The sequence below is a fragment of the Gallinula chloropus genome (assembly GCF_964237585.1).
Source record: "Gallinula chloropus genome assembly, chromosome: 2".
NCBI classification, from domain to species: domain Eukaryota; kingdom Metazoa; phylum Chordata; class Aves; order Gruiformes; family Rallidae; genus Gallinula; species Gallinula chloropus.
In genome coordinates, this window is record NC_140086.1 from 163,331,099 (window position 1) to 163,351,970 (window position 20,872).

The 20,872-nt window shown below is 55.9% G+C and overlaps 1 protein-coding gene across 1 annotated transcript in view; it reads right to left on the reverse strand.

Moving 5' to 3' along the window:
* Positions 1–20,872, reverse strand: part of MAP4 (microtubule associated protein 4) — a gene marked incomplete at its 5' end in the record, with an annotated part of 93,120 nt that overhangs the window by 40,274 nt on the left and 31,974 nt on the right. Inside the window, 7 exons of the mRNA XM_084260130.1 lie at positions 8,345–8,509; positions 10,578–10,721; positions 15,224–15,355; positions 16,822–16,896; positions 17,522–17,650; positions 18,535–18,645; positions 20,628–20,759. Coding sequence (XP_084116256.1) covers positions 8,345–8,509; positions 10,578–10,721; positions 15,224–15,355; positions 16,822–16,896; positions 17,522–17,650; positions 18,535–18,645; positions 20,628–20,759 — 888 coding nt within the window. The remainder of the gene's footprint in view (positions 1–8,344; positions 8,510–10,577; positions 10,722–15,223; positions 15,356–16,821; positions 16,897–17,521; positions 17,651–18,534; positions 18,646–20,627; positions 20,760–20,872) is intronic.

Genomic DNA, 20,872 nt, shown 5'->3' on the forward strand with positions numbered 1-20,872 from the left:
TCTGTTCAACACCCCCAGGGCTGGGGACTCAGCCCCTCCCTGGGCAGCCTGTGCCACAGCCCCACAACTCTGCCAGGGAAGAACTTTGCCCTTCCAGCTGAGCTGACCCTGCCCTGGGGCAGCTTGAGCCCATTGCCCCTCGGCCCAGCTCCTGGCCCCTGGCTGCAGAGACCATCGCCCACCTCTCTGCACCCTCCTGCCAGGGCAGGGCAGGGCAGGGCAGGGCAGGGCAGGGCAGGGGGGAGAAGGGCTCCCCTCAGCCTCCTCTGCTCCAGGCTCAGCACCCCCAGCTCCCTCAGCCGCTCCTCGCAAGCTTTGCTGCTCTCCAGCCCCTTCCCCAGCCTGGTTGCCCTTCTCTGGACACGCTCCAGGACCTCCAGCTCCTGCTGGGACTCAGGGGCCCACAACTGGACCCAGCACTCCAGCTGCAGCCTCCCCACTGCCCAGCACATTTCCCAACATCTAATCTGTAACTTCAACTTAGAATCAGGCCTAAAGTCATTCAAATGATCTCCCATAAGCAAGGCTGCTCATGTTCATGGTCATGACATCTGGACACCTCCCCTTCCCTGACTTCTGGCTTTACCTTGTGCTGGAGCAGGAAGCTCCAGTCTCTCCCTGGACAGCAGCCTCAGGTGCTTCCACACCAGTTGTGCCAGCTCAGTGTGGGTTTCACTGGTGCTTCACAACTCACTGAACAGCTATTACATTCTGAGTCAGGCAGCAGACAGACAGACAGATGTGCCTGGGTAACAGCTCAGGATGGGAAAGCAAAGCTGCCTCCCCATGAAGAGCTTTGTCACCCAGCCCAGACATCGCACGGTCACCGTGAGACCACCCGAAGCGACATCTGGGGCTTAAACCACCACAGGAACGTGTCTACAGCATCTCCAAACCAAGCTCAGGCACTCAGAGCCCCTCTCAAAAATCACCCAGCCCACCAAGCGTGAGTCTGTGGAGCACTGAAAGGATGGGAGCCCCTCAATCTGCTTCAGGTCCTGCTTTTCACAGAGAGAGTGGGGAGGGGCTGGAAGGGGCTGCCCAGAGAGGGGGTGGGTGCCCCGTCCCTGGGGGTGTTCCAGGCCAGGTTGGCTGGGGCCCTGGGCACCCTTGTGTAGCTCCAGGCCTGAAGGTTGGTGTCCCTGCCTGTGGCAGGGGGTTGGAGCTCTGGGACCCTTGGGGTCCCTCCCAACCCAGCCCATTCTATGATTCTGTGATGAGCTGAGGCCAGGCCAACTTTGAGATGCAAAACATGGACCAACTTACTCACACTCCAACGATGGGATCCTTCAACCCCATCCACACTTTACCTGCGCTGAATATTCAGGAGGAGGAGCTTTTTATTCCTCAGGGATCTGCTACTAAACCTCTGCTCCCTTGAGTAGAGGCAAAGGGAAACAGAGACTCCTGGCAGGCAGTGGAACAGCTTTATAAAGAAACGTTGTTTAAAACCAACAAAAACCAAAGGGAAGAGAAGAGATGCTGCCTTTAGCCTCCCCTTTCTTTCGTAGCATCATGCACCAAAGAGCATTACTTCTGCAGGCACAAGTTCATGCAGAGAACACCACTTCCACTAAAATAGAACTACTTTGGGTTATGCAACACTCATTAAAATTACAAAACCTCTCCAGAACCTGACCAGCATGTTAAGACACACTCCAGCTCTAAGTTAGTGGCTACATCATGCGAACTGGCAGCGAGGAACTCCCCAGGAGCAGAAACAGGGACAAACTTCCATGCCTGATGACAAGGCAGAAACTCGGAGCGCCTCAGGGCACGGAGAAACTTCCCCAGCCCTCTGCAGCAGCTCAGGGCTGAGATGCCAATTCCTGCCCAGGAAGGGTTTGAGTGAGGAGAAGGACAAGAATACTCATCTTATCTCGCTCTCTCCATGCCACAGTCTCTGTTTTTAAATCCCTATGAACTTCATGGAATTAATTCCACCTCGTTCCCTGTGAGAAGAGGGATCTGGTTCCCTGGGTAAACAGCCCAGAGCCCTTCCCAGCCCATCCACTGTCTCAACAGAGAGATAAAGCCATAAAACCTAGAGCTGTCCCTACCCTTCTGCTACAGCTCTGCTTCAGGAAGGGGTTTTATCCTACAAGGAAGCACCTTTTGCAGGTGTAGCAGTTCAAGGTAGCTTAAGATCATGTCATTAAACCTTAAGGTCAAGTCATTAAACCTGAAGATCACATCATTAAACCTTAAGGTCACTTAATTAAACCTTAGGATCAAGTCATTAAACCTTAGGATCGAGTCCTTAAACCTTGGGATCGAGTCCTTAAACCTTAAGGTCACTTCATTAAACTTTAGGATTGAGTCATTAAACCTTAGGATCGAGTACTTAAACCTTAGGATCAAGCCATTAAACCTTAAGGTCACTTCATTAAACCTTAGGATCGAGTCATTAAACCCTAGGATCGAGCCATTAACCAACCACAGGAGGAGAAGTGGGTGGCTGCAGTTAGCTGGAGGTGGGTGAACACCAAACCCTGCCACGTGCTGGGGATGGAGGATGTTCCCCCATGGAAACGCTCCGCTCGCTGCCCGGCTGCGGCTCGCGGTGCTACTGGGTGACCAGGATGACTTACTGGTGCCCCGTGGATGAAGGGTGCTTGCCACCCTGGATGAGGGGACGCCAAAGAGCTCAAGTTTGCTTAATCACCCGACACCAGAGATGTACAACTAACCCTGGGGTGAATAAAACCTGCTAAAAACCTAGAGCTCTGGAGCTGAGCCCACGCTGTCAGCCCGTCAGCCACTGGGAATTAGCACGGTGAGACAGGCAAGCAGAACCAACAGCCTCTCCACAGCAGCCAGGACACCAGGCATGCCACGCTCGCCTGTGCCACGGGGGATTAACGACCACATAGTCATGCCAAGGTGCTGACAAACAGCAAGGGCTTGCAGGCAAGCTGTCTGGATTACTGCTGCTAGCTCAAACACCACGCACACACCTTGCTCTTGCCTCGGCCGGCTCGTGCCGGGGGGTTTCAGCTGCTTTTGTCTCTCCCGGTCTGGAGCAGCAGACCTGGCTGGCAGGGTGGGCACCCCTCTGGACTTTGTGGGTCTCATGTAGCCTTTTATCTGCTCGGCAGCTTTGACTCTCTCTTTCTTGGCCTCCTTCACAGCTTGCTGGGCACATCCCTCCTCTCTCTCTGTAGCTGCAGGTTGAGGTTTATCCAGCTGGGATGTCGGCGCTGGAGCATCCTTCAGGGGAGCTTCCCCCACCAGAGCAGCAGCTTCTTCCACAGGCTGTGGGGAACCTTCATGGTTCTCAGGACTTAGGGGGGTCGGTTGGGTGGCTGTAAGATCGAAACCAACAGCTTCTGCTTCCAACACTTTACTGTCCAAACTGGATGGGCACGTCAGTGAGCTCTGCTCCCCCCTACCACCCCCATCCACCTCTTCAGCTTTACTCTCCATCGATGCTTCAGCTGCGACCGCTGGTGCAGCAGCTTCTGCTTGGCTCACCGGTATCGCTGCCAGTTCCTCTGTCCCCTTGGCACTGATGGGAGCTGCTCCAGCTTCTGGAGCTGCCACCTTCTGCGGAAGGGCTGAGGAAGGGCCACCAGTGCCTTGGTCAGTGGGTCTTATTTCTTTATCATCCACCTCTGCTGCAGTAGGAGGGTGACCAGGGGCTTTCTTGGATTGCACATCCCCTTTAATCAAAGGATCCAAAGGAAGCGGTTCTCCTGCTGCGCTCCCAGCCTGGGACCCGGCCTCACCTTTGGTTTCACCATCTTTCTTTGAAACCTCTTTCCCAGGCTCTTGCTGGCCCAGATCCATTGGTTGCTTCCAAGATTTCTGCATCTCTACCTCCATCAGAGATCCAGGCTCAGTGCTGCTGATCCCTGCCCCTGCTTGAGGAGGAGGAGGAAGGTCCTGACCTCTTGCACCCTCCTTTCTCTGCTCTGGGGAGCCAGAAGAAGCACTGCCAGTGCTATTGGAGCCAGTCTGAGCAAAGGATTCAAAGTTGCTTCCTTTATTATTCCAAAGCATCTGAGGGCCAAGGGGAAAGGCTGTGATATTTCTGTTCTCATCTACAAAATCCAGGGCCTCCATTCCATACCCCACCTGGCATCCCACGGGAGGCTGCGCATCGCTCCTGGTCGGGTTCAGGTCTGGAGACAGCGGCTGCTCAGGGGCATCTTTACCCTTCTTCCTGCTTCCATCATGACCCCTCTTTTTAGGCCTATCAGGGGATGCTGTGGGATGCTTGAGGATGGGATGTTCACCCTCCCTACTACAAGGAGCTGGCTTTTCTACTGGGGGTTTGCTGCTGATCTCCAGGTCAGGAGTAGGGAGCAGCTCTGCTCCTGCTGTAGGCTCCAGGAGACATGGTGGCTGTGAGCTGGTCTCTGTCTTCTTGCTTTTCTCTTTCCTACTCATGTGGGATTCTCCTGGCTCCAGAGGGACAGCAGGAGCTTGTGCTGCAGTAGCATCCCTCAGGTCCTCTGGCAGACACTCCGAAGCACCAGACTGAGTCTCTTGGCCTCTGTCAGAAGGCTGAGCATGGTTCTGGTTTCCCACCTCCTTGCCCACTGCAGGGATGTCACCCAGACCCGGTACAACAGGCTGGTCCAGGCTATTTTCAACCTCTTTGCCTTTCCCATCTCTCCTTTCATCCTTCTGCTTCTCCACCACCAGCTCCCTGGTGGCACCACGTGCCGGAGCTGTGGCCGTGCCGTGCCCTGGGAGAGCCACAGAGGTACCCAGCTCCTCACCTTCATTCACAGGCCAGCTTCCCTTAGCACTGACTATTTCTGGCTCTATTTTATGGCCTGAAAGAACCTGCTGATTTGAGACCCTTCCACTGCCACCCTGTCCTTCAGCCTTTTCCAGCACCTCTCTGGTTAGGCTCTCCAGCTCCCTTTCCAAACCAGGCGCCGTGCCTTTGGCAGAGGCCCCTTCCTTTGTGCCACCAGCCACCTGCTCCTTGCCCAGTAAACCTCTTTCTGTCTCACCAGCATCCAGGACAGCTGCAGATCCCCACGGACCCTGGTCCCTCTTCTTCCTCTTCCCATCACTACACCTCTTTCTAGGCTTATCTGCCGCCAGCGCCGCACCGGAACCGACCGCAGCCGACTCGCTCCCAGGAGCAATCCCAGCCTCTCTGCTGTCACCCATCACATTTCCCTCCTTCACTTTGGGGTCAGCCACAGCGAGGTGCTTCCCATCCTCTCCCCTACTCTCCAGCACAAACCCTTCTCCTTGGGCACCCAACCCAATGGTCTCTTTAGGCTCCTCAGTTACCGGCCCAGCAGGATGCTGTGTTTTAGCTACAGCTGCCACATCCCCCTGCACGTGCTCAGCTGTGACACCATCCCTCTCTCTGCCTTTCCCACCAGCTTCCTTAGTCCTATTAAACCCCTCAGGAAAACTACTCACATCCATCTCACTCACAACAAAAGGCTGCTGGAAGAAGCTTCTTTCCCCTTTCTTACTCCTTCCATCGCTCCCTCTTTTTTTGGGCTTGTCCATGATGCCCAAAGCTGGGTGTCCTCTTGCCATGAAACCTCTGTCTTTCTCAGAGCTGGCTGCTTCCTTCCCAGCCTCACCTGCCCTCGCTCCATCACTCAGCTCGCTCGCGTCCTCCGAAGGCACCGGCTGCTCAGAGAAGCTTTTGCCTTTCTTAACTTTCCCTTCCCCCCTTTTTTTCCTAGGCCTGTCCATCCCCCGTGCCATACTGGGATCTTTCCCAGTCTGCTGCTCTGACACAAGGAATCCTTTCCCTTTGGTTCTGTCAGGGGGATCCACCACCACCGCTCTGCCTGCTGCTGAGGAGGGATGCTCGGCCGACAGAAGAGCCGGCTGCTCGGAGAAGCCATCAGCCTTTCTCTGCAAAGCAGAAGCCTCCCCAGGTTTTGGGGTAACTAAGGGGGTCACAGGCTCTTCAGTAAGACCCACTGGGGTACTCAGTGCTCTCCCTGATGTACTAAACCCAACAGCCACACACTCATCAGAAGATACTGCTTGAGTTCCACCAGCTGCCCTCGGCTCCTTCGGAAGCCCGTTGGACGGAGCGGCAGCCTCTGGAGGAGCCGACTGTTTGAGGGGTCCCTTCTTGAGCCCTTCACCTTTCTCACAACCGCCTCTCTCCTTCTCCACTCCCTCAGGTGACCCACCAGAAGCCTGAAGCTCCCTGGGCACAGGGTCACTGACAGCTTCAGGCTGGTGAGGAGCACATTTGGTGTTACCAGAGAGGAGAGATTCTGGAGCTCTGGGGATGGTGTCCGAAAGCGCTGCCGTGGGGACAGCGTGGTTTGGCTCCTCACACTCCCTCTTCTCATTCTTATCAGGAAAACCTCTTCCCACAGCCTTGCTTGGCACCTTTGCTCTGAGAGACTCCCCCACCTCCATCTGGCCAGCCTGCTCCACAGGAACCTCCCTGCTTTGGCCTTTCCATTGCACCAGTGAGCCACCGTCTCTCGTTTCCTCCTGTCTCACCACAGCTCCACGGTTGGCACCCGAGCCAGGCTCTGAGGCCACGCTGGGTCTCTGGGCATGCTGTCCTGCTGCTGGCACTGTTTGTTCACCCAGGATATGACTTCCAGGCATTATTTTAGCATCCTTTGGAACATCTGAAGCGCTGCTTCCCAAGGCCAGGGACTGCTCTTTGGGACCTTCAGCAGGTGCTGCGTGACGGACATCTACTTTCTGCAGTTCACCAACAAATGGAGACTCTTTAGGAGGAGCTTTGGAGGCTGCACCGTTCTCATCCCAGAGCTCCATTGCCCTGGGCAGCTGGTTTCTCCTTTGCTTGGGTTTCTTCTTCTTTTTCTTCCCCATGGCCAGAGACCCTTCCGAATCCCAGCTCTCCCTTGGGGCATCTCCACAGCTCCCCGCGATCTCCGACAGCCCAAGGGGTGGCTGCTCAGTCGGCTTCCTATGCGAACCCCTACTGCGAGGGGACCTTCCAGCAACACATCCAAGCTCCTCTAGGAAACAGGGCTCTACTTTTGGGTGGGTATTCTTCTCTGGAGGGACACCTAGCAGCCGTTCCTCCGGTACATCTGTAGGAGGCACCGGGGCAGGTTTCGCTCTGCCAAACCCGCCTTCGCTCGCTTTGTTAGCTTGCCTGATGTGTGCAGTAGGGAGACCTGGAATACAGGAAGCCTGACTCAAACATCACAGCAACTACTGGCTTTAAAGATATATTAACAAAACAGACTCTAATCGTGATTTTTAACCATCTAGAACACTCCATACAGACACACAGGCAGATTGTTTCTCCCAGCACCGATGCCACCACGCTCATTCTTAACCCACCTCAGCAGGGCTGGGGTAGATACATAAGAACAAACCCTATTTAAATTGCTACCAATAAATACATCAATGCTCTTTAAAAATACATCATTCCTGGTACATGCTCTCCCCCCCACACTCCCTGAGAAGCAAGGGTTCTCACAGGGACATGCTATCTCTCTTTAAAAATGCATTAAGGAACCATTTCATCTCAGGCAGACAAGATACCAACTCCACATTTATATCCCTCACTGGCTTCCTTCCAAAGTGGGAAAACACAAGTTCAGTGGAAAGATGAGGCTAGAGCTGGGGTGGAATGGGAAGGGGGAGAGGAAGAGCTGCACCCCCCAGCACTCAGAGGCAGAGCCTCTGTAATGGGAGTCATTGGATGCACGCTGTGAGAGGCAGCGTGAGGCTTCCTTAGCTGCAAGCCGCTGAGTTTAGAGAGGGCATCAGTTGCTTGTCCATTAGTCCTGGCCCCACAGCTCAGCCTCTGGTCATCACAGAATGATCTGGATTGGAAGGGACCAGAGCTCCAGCCCCCTTGACATAGGCAGGGCCACCAACCTCCAGGACTGGAGGTTGGTGGCCCTGCCTATGTCAAGGGGGCTGGAGCTCTATGGTCCTTGGGGGTCCCTTCCAACCATGGGAGAGGCTGGGTTAGTGGAACCAGGATGGGGTGGAAACCCCCCCAAATTCCTTTTTCCTTTGGTAATTACAACCCTCAGTTTGGAAGGAGGTCTTCAGTAGGAATTATTGCAGGAAGAATTAATGAGCCTTTCTTTTAATCCCAACGAAACCCGTTAGCGGTCACGGCAACGAGACGGCGAGCTCCAAACCTCCACACACAGCAGAGGAGACCCAAACCCATCCCAGTGACCAAGCAGCACCCATCCCAGCTGTTAGTCTGGTGAACAGGGAGGGGAAGGGGCGATTTGGGAAGGGAAGGGGTCAGGTGAAGCACAAGCAGAGCCGCCGGTCAACGCAAAGCACCGCAGAGCTGCCCGGTGCCGAAGGGATTCCAGCTCATTCAAGTGGAGAAGGGGAAGAGTCCACAGAGGGAATTTCCACTGGGAAACCCGGGGGTGGTTTGTACCTGTGGGCTCTGCTGGGGTTTGTTCTTGCTGAGGTTCTGCATGTTGGACGTGGTTGTGTTCAGCCACCTCTTGTTTCTCCGCCACGGGAACATCGGCTGTAGTGACAGATCTTTCTGGAAGGTCTTTGTTCTCCAGTGTGTCAGCTTCTTTTGCTTCTGCTGGCACTGAAACATGAAAAAGATAAACAGAATGCTTCAGTTCCTTAGGAATCAGGGCCCTCAGCTCCTGAAGGACACAGAACTCCTTGGAAGAGCCCAGCACAGGGACACCAAGGTGATGGAGGGAGTGGAACCCCTTCCTTGTGAGGAGAGGCTGAGGGAGCTGGGGCTCTGGAGCCTGGAGAAGAGGAGGCTGAGGGGTGAGCTCATCAATGTCTGTCAGTGTGCACAGGGTGAGAGTCAGGAGGCCAGAGCCAGGCTCTGCTCAGGGGTGGCAGCCACAGGACAAGGGGCAGCGGGTGCAGCTGGAGCAGAGGAAGCTCCATGGGAATGTCAGGAGGAACTTTGTCCCTGGGAGGGTGCTGGAGCCCTGGGCCAGGCTGCCCAGAGAGGCTGGGGAGTCTCCTTCTCTGGAGATATCCAAACCCCACGATCCTGGACATGTTCCAGTGGGATTTAGTTTGGGTGACCCTGCTCTGGTACAAGAGCTTTCAGGGTCCCTTCCAACCCCTGACATTCAGTGATTCAGTGAATCCAGGGATCCTGCAGCCCCCAAGCAGCCTGGTGAGGGGACAGACTCTAGGTTTAGATGTGACAGGGGTGGAGGCTGTAGGACACAGCACAGCAGGCAGCATCACCTCACAACCCCTTTTTAAGCAGCAGGACACACAATGAGGCGGAGGGGAAACATGAAGCAAAGACCTTCTGGGGGGTTGAGGATGGGGTGGGGGGTGGGTTGAGGCTTTTCCCTTTTTGTAATTAATTGAGTTCAGACTCTACTAGTTTCCCCTGGGAATCTGGATCCTGAACAGGCACCAGCATCAGGCTGGAGCCCCATCCTGTGCTGATCATCTGCAGCCATGTGTGCTGGAGAACATACCCATGCAGACACTGCAGAACTGCTACCTCTGCTAATTATACCCTGGTTTAATTTGTATGAGGTAATTACATTGCAGCACAGTTCCAGGTGTAATTAATTTTAGTTGAACTTTCAATATACATGAAATTTCCAACAGCCATTGGAACAACCCCTGAGGAGGAGGGAGAGAAGAACCAGTTCCAGGAGGGTCATTCCAAAGGCCCTTTTATAACCATCCCCAGGTCTGCACACTCATAACCTGCTGGAAATCCATCCTGAGCAGCCTGGATCCATGGGCTGAGCCCAAGGGGATGAGGTTGAACCAGGCCAAGGGCAGAGTCCTGCCCATGGGACACCCCGACCCGCGCTACAGGCTGGGGCAGGGGGCTGGAGAGCTGCTGGGGAGAAGGAGCTGGGGGTGTTGGGGGCCTGGGACTGCCCAGGAGCCAGCAGTGTGCCCGGGGGGCCAGGAAGGCCAAGGGCATCGTGGCTTGTGTCAGAGCCAGCGTGGCCACGGGGCCAGGGCAGGGCTTGTGCCCCTGGGCTGGGCACTGGGGAGGCTGCAGCTGGAGTGCTGGGTCCAGTTGTGGGCCCCTGAGTCCCAGCAGGAGCTGGAGGTCCTGGAGCGTGTCCAGAGAAGGGCAACCAGGCTGGGGAAGGGGCTGGAGAGCAGCAAAGCTTGCGAGGAGCGGCTGAGGGAGCTGGGGGTGCTGAGCCTGGAGCAGAGGAGGCTGAGGGGAGCCCTTCTCCCCCCTGCCCTGCCCTGCCCTGCCCTGGCAGGAGGGTGCAGAGAGGTGGGCGATGGTCTCTGCAGCCAGGGGCCAGGAGCTGGGAGGAGGGGCAATGGGCTCAAGCTGCCCCAGGGCAGGGTCAGCTCAGCTGGGAGGGCAAAGTTCTTCCCTGGCAGAGTTGTGGGGCTGTGGCACAGGCTGCCCAGGGAGGGGCTGAGTCCCCAGCCCTGGGGGTGTTTAACAGAGGGGAGATGAGGTGCTCAGGGAGCTGGGTCAGCACAGGACAGGGACGGTTGGACTCGATGGGCTCAAAGGGCTTTTCCAGCCTGGGGACTCTGGGATTCTGTGCCTTGAAACCTCTGCTGCTCAGTCCTTGCTAAGGAGGAGAAACTGGTGTCTGTGAGAAAGAACTTGGCCAGTGGGGCAGAACCAGCTGGTGGGGACATGCTGGCTCCAGCTCTGTGCTGAGGTTTGTGTTTCTCACCTCCTGGCTCTGTGAGATGGTTCGTCTGCTCAGGAAGATACTCCTCGTGGTGCCTGGGGGCTGCTCTGCTGTCATCAGCCTTCTCTAAGAGACCAACACAAGCCTCAGCAACCTGTGAGAACTGTTCCACGTTTGCAGTCGCTTCTGCAGATGGAAGGTGAAGAACAAAACCACTTCTTAGTTTTAATTTAGACCAGGTTAAGCAAGATGTTAAAAACAAATCCCCTCCTCATCTAATTCTCATCTTCCAGGAGAAACTCAGGGTTAATGCACTTCCACAGCAGCAGCAACCTGCTCATTAGGATCACTTATTAAACTAAAGAGTGGGAGAAGGTAAGAAATGAACTATCTGGCTCCAACTCCTGTGATCCATCTGCATGTGTGGCCTCTGCCCAGGATCACGTTTCTCAGTCTGATCAGAGACCACTGGCAAGAGAAGAACCTTTGCTTGGAAAGACAATAGAGATTTCAGGATGAGCTGAGGATGACAGTGACACAAGAAGAAGTCCTACCAAGAAGGAACTAAAAGGTCCCTATGGCTGTCCCCCAAAGCCATACAGCACTGCTAAGAATGCCAGGTAAGAGAAAAGAAGGAAAAAGATCATGAAGATAGTCTGATTTGATGGTTTAAGTGGAAAAATCCTCAGGATGAGCTTCCTTGGTCTGTATCTTGCCAGCAGAACTGAGCTCTGCCCAAGATGCTTTGGGAGAGGTCTATCCTACCCTCCACCACTAAAGCCCCATGGATTTTACTTGATGGCCTCAGGGCCATCGTGCAGCCACCACTGTGTGTGACCCAGAGCACACTGCTACAGTGACACCGACTCGGTGGCCACCCCGCGCCGTGTCACGCCGCGTGAGCCGGAGCGAAGCCTTCGGGGCTCCACGCTCACCAGGAGGACGCGTGTCCAAGGGGGACGTGTCCTGCTCAAGGGAAGACTTGGGTGCCATCAGCTCTGGAGATGCAGCAACCTCGGTGTCAGCTGCAGAGATGGAGCAAGGTGCTGGAGGGGCCGACCCGGAATCCACGGTGGGAAGAGGCTTGGCTTCTGCTGCAGGAGCAAACCCAGAGTCCATGGCATGGTGATGGTTGAGTCCTGCTGCAGGGGCAAACTCTGCATCTGCTGCTGGGGCAAACCCCAAATCCACAGCTTGGTGGGATTCCACATCTGCTGCTGGGGCAAACCCCAAATCCACAGCTTGGTGGGATTTCATATCTGCTGCTGGGGCAAACCCCATATCCATAGCCTGGTGAGATTCCAGATCTCCTGCTGGGGCAAACCCCATATCCATAGCCTGGTGAGATTCCATGTCTCCTGCTGGGGCAAACCCCAAATCCACAGCTTGGTGAGATTCCAGATCTCCTGCTGGGGCAAACCCCATACCCATAGCCTGGTGAGATTCCATGTCTCCTGCTGGGGCAAACCCAAAATCCACGGCTTGGTGGGACTCCAGATCTCCTGCTGGGGCAAACCCCATATCCTGGTGAGATTCCATGTCTCCTGCTGGGGCAAACCCCATATCCTGGTGAGATTCCATGTCTCCTGCTGGGGCAAACCCCATATCCTGGTGAGATTCCATGTCTCCTGCTGGGGCAAACCCCATATCCATAGCCTGGTGAGATTCTAGATCTCCTGCTGGGGCAAACTCTGAATCCATAACGTAACAGAACGTGGCATCTTGTGCTGGGGCGAAGCCCGTCGCTGTCACTGGGGTGGACGCATCGCTGATGGTGTTGGGAGCCATGGCTTGGGGCACAGGAGCAAATCCCCCCTGCAGAAGGTCGGCTCCTGCTGTAGGGGCAACCCCAGCAGCTGAGGCATGAGGAGGCTTGGTGTCCCCTGCAAGAGCAGAGCCAGCTTCTTCTGCAGAGGTGGGCAGGACATCGGAGGCAGGAACACGCGCTGCATCCGCTGCAGAAACACAGACCGCAGAAAGCCATTAAACAACAGGGAAGGGAAACACCCACCAGTGGGGTATGGATGGAGAAGATGGGACTTTGGCTCCTGGGGTCCTTCAGCACCACTGCCCCCCTCCCTTATGCCTTACTACAGTCCCATTGGTCTTTGTCACAGGATCACAGGGGTTGGATGGGACCCCCAGAGCCCATGGGGTCCAACCCCCTGCCCAAGCAGGGTCCCCAGGACAGGGGCTGGAATCTCTCCAGACAAGGAGACTCCACACCCCCTGGGCAGCCTGTCCCAGGGCTCCCTCACCCTCACCACCAAGAAGTTCTTCCCCACATTGGGGGGAACTCCCTGGGCTCCAACTTGAGCCCATTGCCCCTTGTCCTGTCCCCACAGACACTGAGCAGAGGCTGCCCATGGCCCCCTGGCTCCCACCCTTCAGCTCTTGAGAACCAGTGATCAGATCCCCTCTCAGGCTCCTTCTCTCCAGGCTGAACAGCCCCAGCTCCCTCAGCCTATCCCCACAGGGGAGATGCTCCACTCCTTTAATCATCTTCATAACCCTTTATGACTCCTCAATGCACCCACGTGCTCTTCCTACTAGAGCTTTGTGCCCCATAATTCACATCCTACAGTGATGCACCCTGACCTGCACCAGCCAAGGGATGTTGGTTTGGTTGAGACTCTACCTGGTGCTACTCAGCCAGCAAGAGCCCAGAGCCACTGGATCCCCCATGAGCAGCACGTAACACACCGTATATTCCCATATATACCCCACAGCAGAGCCATCAGCACCCCTGGCACAGCCATCCAGTGAATCACCCACTGTCCTGTGTTCCTTCACACCCAGCTTGGCCTCCTTCATCTTTGGTGAAGGAGCTGGTGGTCTCAGCATCTCTCCGTTCACCGTACAACCAACCCGCTGCTTTTCCTAAAACCCCCTTAAAGGAGGAGTTTTTCCCCCAGCCAGTTCTAGTTGGACATTCCTGCTGTCTAGGGACAAGGTTTTACAAGTTCTCAGAAGGCTGAAGAAGGAGGTTTCTCCTCCACAGCCATTAGTTCCCACAGCCCCAGGCTCTGCCCCTGACCTGAACGTCCCCGATACACTGCTGAGCAGATGTTAAGAATGAAACTTCTGCTGATGGTTGGGAGCCACATCTAAAAATGCCCTTCTGAACAATGGGAGAAGACCTTAAATCCTGGCTTAGATGTTTCCACTGAAGAAGGAAAGAAATCAGAAAGATGGAGAAAGTCCCTTTTCAAATCGCTCTTCTGGATCCATTTAGATGAAACCAGTGACCCAGCCCAGAAGATCCATCCTGCCCCAGGGGGTTTGCCTGGTTTCCTTCTTCTTTGTAAAACAAGAAGTATGATAGAATGCAAGAACCATGGAGTGATTAAGGCTGGAAAGGACCTCAAAGACCATCAACCACCTGCCATGGGCAGGGACACCTCTCCCCAGCCCAGGATGCTCAAGGTCCCATCCTTGGACACCTCCAGGGAGGGGGCAGCCACCACCTCCCTGGGCACCCTGTGCCAGGGTCTCACCACCCTCAGAGGGAAGAATTCCTCCCTAATACCCCATCTAAATCTACCTCCTTCCAATATAAGCCTATTCCCCCTCATCCCATCACTCTGTGCCCTTCTAAAAAGTCCCTCCCCAGATTCCCTGTAGCCCCTTCAGGGACTGGAAGGTGCTGTAACATCTCCCTGGAGCCTCCTCTGCTCCAGGCTGAGCCAGCCCAGCTCTCCCAGCCTGGCTCCAGAGCAGAGCTGCTCCAGCCCTTGGATCATCTGTGTGACCTCCTCTAGACCTGTTCCAACAGCTCCATGTCCACCTTATGTTGGGGACCCCAGAGCTGGACTCCAGGTGGGGTCTCAGGAGAGCAGAGGGGCAGAATCCCCCCAGACCTGCTGCCCACGCTCAGTTTGCTGCAGCCCAGGATGGGGTTGCCCTTCTGGGCTGTGAGTGTGCATTGTCAGCTCATGTGGAGCTTCTCACCCACCAGCACCCTGAGTCCTTCTCTGCAGGGCTGCTCTCCAGCACATCATCCCCCAGCCCATATATCACAAGCCTCTCCAAGACTGCAGGTTTTACAGGAGAATCAGACACCAAAGAAACCAGTACCAGTGCTGCAGGGCTGCTCCATGGTGAGCTGTGGGAAGGACTGGAACTGAAGCATGAAGAAACTGGATGGACTGGTGCAAAGCATACCTGGAGTCTGGTGCTGTATATAAATGCCTTAAAATCTCTGTTTTAAAGAGGGTCTTTAAACCAGACAGGTTTTTGAGGTATTTATTCCCAGCATCGGGCTCGTGGTGTAACCATGAGCATGGTGTAACCATGAGTGTGGTGTAACCATGGTCTTGATGATGCACCTCAATGGTTTTCTGGGGAAGGTAAATCATGGAATCCCAGACTGGTCTGGGTTGGAAGGGACCCCAAGGATCCCAGAGCTCCAACCCCCTGCCACAGGCAGGGACACCAACCTCCAGGCCTGGAGCTACACAAGGTTGCCCAGGGCCCCAGCCAACCTGGCCCTGAACACCCCCAGGGACTCATTACATACATAAAGACTCATTACATGAGTTCCTGGACTGGGATGTGAGAGTTGAGGAGCTGAGTGGAGGTGTTACTCCTCACTGGGACAGCCCCCAACCCTCAGCCCTGATGGGGTCTGTTCGTACCTCACCACGGCCCCATCAGAAGAGGCCACTGTTACAGTGGGGTGACTGTACCTGATCCTGCAGCCTCAGGCCCATCAGCAGCTTCAGCTGCTCCTGGAGACGCTGGAGGAGCCAAAGCGGGAGCCGGCGCCGCGGGGCTTTCCAGAAGATTCTGGTTTATTGCTTCAGTCACTGTGGGGGGCACTGGGGGGATGGAACGAAGGTTGATGAAGCACTCAAAGGTCTCAGCAAACAGTTTTCGCTGCCTGAGCGCCAGGCTGTGATTCACCCTCTCCTGGAGCTGCCCAGTGAGCAAGCTCCTGTGCTTCAGCATCCCAGTTGGGTGGGACTGGAGCACAATTGGGTTTTACTGGCAGTTAGAAAGCACCCCGACCTCTGGGGAGAGCTCCGAGCCCCTTCCCATCCCTGGAGGGGCTCCAGGAGAGCTGGAGAGGGGCTGGTGCCCAGGGCAGGGAGGGCCAGGCCCAGGGGAACGGCCTCCAGCTGCAGGAGGGGGATGGAGAGGGGCTGGGGGGCAGAAATCCTTCCTGGGGAGGGGGGAGGCCCTGGCACAGGGATTCGACTCCCAGTTCACACCAGACAAGAATCCTCCACAGGAGGAAAGTTCCAGTTTTCAGAGTTTCTTTCCAAGAACACGTTTCTTTTTCACCTTATTCATTATTTGAGGGTCAAACAACATTTAAACACACATCCCAGCTGGAAATCCCTGGGGCTGTAATGGAGACACAGGGAATGGGAAGGCAGCCTGGTGTCCCCAGAGCTGCCTGCTGAGCTCATCTCCATCTGCTGACTCGACTGCCTGAAGCCACGGGGTGTTTCCAGTGGGATACAGCCCTGCCACAGGATACACCCCCAGAAGGGCACGTCCTGAACATCTACTGGTGGCTGGGCCTGGAGAGGCCTGTATTAAATTGGGTGTAAATGATCTAAACGTGGGGTTCTCCCCACCCCAACAGCACTAAACTGGAAAACACATAGAATGAGAGAATCCCAGACTGGTCAGGGTTGGGAGGGACCCCAAGGGTTCCAGAGCTCCAACCCCCTGCCACAGGCAGGGCCACCAACCTCCAGGCCTGGAGCTACACAAGGTTGCCCAGGGCCCCAGCCAACCTGGCCTGGAACACCCCCAGGGACGGGGCACCCACCCCCTCTCTGGGCAGCCCCTTCCAGCCCCTCACCACTCTCTCTGCACAGAACTTCCCCCCAGTCTCTCCTCTCCCCCTTCCCTCCTCCAGCTTCACTCCAGCCCCTTGTCCTGCCAGTCTCTGCCCTTCCCAAGAGCTGATTCCCCTCCTGTTCCTGGGGTCCCTTCAGGGACGGGGAGGCTGCACTGAGGTCCCCCCACAGCCTTCTCTTCTCCAGGCTGACCCAGCCCAGCTCCCTCAGCCTCTCTCCCTAGGGGAGCTGCTCCAGCCCTCTGAGCATCCCCAGGGCTCCTCTGACCTTAAGACGTTAAGCCACACCTCTCAAAAACCCATCTGAATGGACCTGAGGACCAGGAGTGGTGGGTTTCTTGGTCAGGTCCCCACTAGACTCCACTCGTGCCTTTTGTTTCTTGGGAGCAGAGAAGAGGAGAAGCTCTGCTGCTGCTGCTGCTGCTCAGGAGCTCCACAGACAGTTCCTGCAGGTCAAAGCAAAACGGTTCATACCTGGTGTCTCAGCAAAGAAAGAGGCTTCTGGTCCCTTCACGTCGTGCTGAGCTCCCATCCAATGCTCTTCAGGCACTAGGGAGAACAAACACCTTTAGTCCTGCCACTGCTTGATGACTCAGTTGGCTCTGCTGGGTCCTGAGCTCATCCACCAGTAACTGCTGTGTTCCCTTCAGGAATGGCACCAGAACCTCCTGCTGGGCTGTGACTGGTGCTATGAGAGCTCGCAGCAGAGAGGAGCTGTAACCAGCACCGACCCCAGGACCCAATGGAGCAGGTTCTTTCCTCAGTTCTTCTGGGCAACCTGCTCTAGGTGGCCCTGCTTGAGTAGGGGGGTTGGCCAAGATGACCTCTGGAGATGCCTGCCAACCTCCACCACCCTGCCAACCTCCACCACCCTGCCAACCTCAGCCACTACACCAACCTCTGCCACTCTACCAACCTCCACCATCCTGCCAGCCTCCAACATCCTGCCAAGCTCCATCACCCTGCCAACCTCAGCCCACCAACCCCCACCACTCTGCCACCTCCCAACCTCTTCAGCACATTCCTACTGACCTGTCACTGCCAACAGAACATTTCCAAACCTCGACTCACCTTATCTAACAACGCCCCAACAAGACTCTTTGGGACCAGCAACCCAAAAGCTTCCAGCCACGCTCCCTTCCCACCCACCACGTGGTCACAGTGTGTCTCCTACCTGCTTTGCCTTGCAGAAATCCTGCAGGTGAATCCAGGCCAAGGAAGGCTGATGGGTCCAGAGCTTCTCCAGGAGAATACATTGGCCCCAGGAAAGGTTGTTCAGGTACCATCATATGTCCATGTGGAGCTAATGAAGTAAGAGGCTGGTTGTTAATCACCACGTGAGCCCTAACGAGTCTCCTTCAAGATTAGAAGTGGATAAAACACTTGGAGAAGAAACCCTTCTGTTCTGCTCATGGGTGGGTTACATGAAGCTCACCACCCTTACAACCTGCACGTGAGTTACGTCTGCAACTCTACAACAAGGTGTAAGGCACCAAGCACAGGCAAATGATTTCACCTTCTGCTGCCAGGAACCCTCGTTACCACCACCCAAACTCCACCAGCCCAAGCAGTGATGACCACTGGGTGTGTGGAAGAAGTCAACGTGGGTTTGGTTTCTAACCATGAAAACCAGAGTCACTGGTAACTCCAGCTTCAGCTCAACTCACTGAGGTGTCCTGTCACCTCCTGCCTGGATGGACATCAAAAGAGCTTTACTGGAAGTGGCTGTGGGAGCAGCTTTAGGCACACACCCCAAAAGGTAATTAACTAAATAATAAATTAAATAATGAACATTGAATTAAATAATAGAAAAAATAGGTGCAAAGAGCTTCAGCTGCACTAAGCAGGTCAGAGTATGTGAAGGTCAATGAAGAAAACATCAAAACCTGCCCTGCTGGGAGGAATCACAGATTGACTGGGGTTGGGAGGGACCCCAAGGGTCCCAGAGCTCCAGCCCCCTGCCACAGGCAGGGACACCAACCTCCAGGCCTGGAGCTACACAAGGTTGCCCAGGGCCCCAGCCAACCTGGCCTGGAACACCCCCAGGGACGGGGCACCCACCCCCTCTCTGGGCAGCCCCTTCCAGCCCCTCACCACTCTCTCTGCAAGGAGCTTCCCCCCAGTCTCTCCTCTCATCCTTCCCTCCTCCAGCCTCAGTCCATGAACGAATGCTGAGGAGGGACCCACCATGGATGTCTCTGGAAGCATCGACATGGCCCGTGAAGAGCGGCACATTCTTCATGTCAGCAGGGAACGACAAATCGGGCAGATTCTCCCCTCTGTGCACACTGAAGGGGTCTGGTGGGGGACAAGAACAGGGCTGGTGTCACCACACAGGAGCAAGACATGGTGCAGAGCAAGATTACCTTAAAATCTAAACCAAAAGGAAGCTGGAGATGAAGGACCTGACACCACTTCTGAGGGAAAGCTGCTTTCAACATCGTTTCCCAGGGACAAACACCTTCAGCATTGGGATTTCAGTAAAACCCAGTTGCCCAGCTGCTTCTGAGGGAAACTATGGGTGGGATTATGGCTATGGCAGGAAGAACTGGTGTCCCCATCCCTCTGAAGGAGGAAGCATCAGCTGCTGACCTGAAGGACACGCACGGCCAACCTGAGCAGGGAACAACGGCCGAGCTCAGCATCACCAAACACCAGCAGACCAGCAGCACACCAGTGTGAGCCTGTCCCCCAGCCAAGCTACAGGCCAGAGAGGAAAATCCCACATTGCCCCATGTCCCCAGCACCCTCAGCTCAGCACTGCTCAGGCTCTCAGGACCTTCAGCCCATGTCTGGAAGTTGGTTGATCTGATGAGATTTGCTCCAACCCCCTGCCACAGGCAGGGCCACCAACCTCCAGGCCTGGAGCTACACAAGGGTGCCCAGGGCCCCAGCCAACCTGGCCTGGAACACCCCCAGGGACGGGGCACCCACCCCCTCTCTGGGCAGCCCCTTCCAGCCCCTCACCACTCTCTCTGCACAGAACTTCCCCCCAGTCTCTCCTCTCCCCCTTCCCTCCTCCAGCTTCACTCCAGCCCCTTGTCCTGCCAGTCTCTGCCCTTCCCAAGAGCTGATTCCCCTCCTGTTCCTGGGGTCCCTTCAGGGATGGGGAGGCTGCAGTCAGGTCCCCCCGCAGCCTTCTCTTCTCCAGGCTGACCCAGCCCAGCTCCCTCTGCCTCTCTCCATAGGGGAGGTGCCATTCCTGTGCTTATTGCCCCTCACAGCACCTCCATTCCTCATCCCTTTGGGAGTGAGCAAGGAATTTTCCCAAAGCTGCCTGAAAAATGAGCTGGAGCTGGGTGAAAGCCGTTGGGTGAAGGGATGTCCTTCTGCAGGAGTGAGTTCTACCAGCTTCATCACGTTTTCAAGAGAGGCAGCAGCTGCAGAGGCTGGAGCAGAGCGACCTGCATTGCAGGCAGGGCTACGTGACAGCTGGAACCAGAGATCCCCAGCACCGGGGAGGACCAGCTTGGAGCTGGCAATGGCTTTGGCAAGGCTGGGACACAAAGCCCCAGCACTAGAGAGCCTTAAACTGGGGGAGTCAACCAAAAGCTGCCCCAGGAGACAGGAAGAGGGAACCCTGTGCCCACACCCTGTGTGTCCTGACACGGCGCTGGCAGATCCGACTGGAATCAGCCAGGCTCTGCCCTAGGGTAGGAGGGGATGGATGGGCTGAGTTAAGTCCAGTGTCAAGTGACCCCCAGCCCAGGCTGGTGGGGTTGGAGGGGCCTCTGGAGATCACCCCATCCCACCCCCCCAGAGCAGGGTCCCCTCGAGCTGCACAGGACAGCGCCCAGGATCAGGGGTTGGGATGGCTCCAGAGATGGAGGGAGACTCCCCAACCTCCCTGGGCAGCCTGGCCCAGGGCTCTGCCACCCTCCCAGCACACAAGTTCCTCCTCAGGCTCAGGGGGAACTTCCCCTGCTCCAGTCTGTGCTCCAGCCTGCTGATCATCCCCGGGGCTCCTCTGAACCCTCTCCAACAGCCCCATATCTTCCTTGTACTGGGGCCCCAGATCCCTTATCCCAGTGGGTGATGGATACATGAGCTGGGCTGCACCCAGGGCTGACCCCAAGGAACACAGCTTGTGCCAGGCCACCGGCCAGCCTCTGACACCCATCACGACCCTCTGGGCTCCATCCTTCAGCCAACTTTGAGTTCCCCCCACTGACCCACGAAGAAGGGAACAAACCAAGGACAGAGGGGTGAGCACATGGGAGGAGACTAAAGCACAGCTGGTAAAAGCCCCAGGGTGGTGGGGGGGACAGTAACAGCCTTACCAGCCATCTCCAGGGGTTTGCAGACAGGCTGTGAGTCAAAGCACAGGTCTCTGTCGTCCATCGTCCAGGAGTCGTTGCGGTCCAGAAAGTCTTTGTAGGACATCTTCTCATCCATGATTTCTCCTGGGAACACTGGGAGTGGAGAAGGGAAACACACAGTCAGAAACGAAACGTGAAGCTACGGGATTTCAAATGGATTCTTGTGTGGTGGGATGTTCAGGGGGGGAGCAGGAACATCCCCTGCT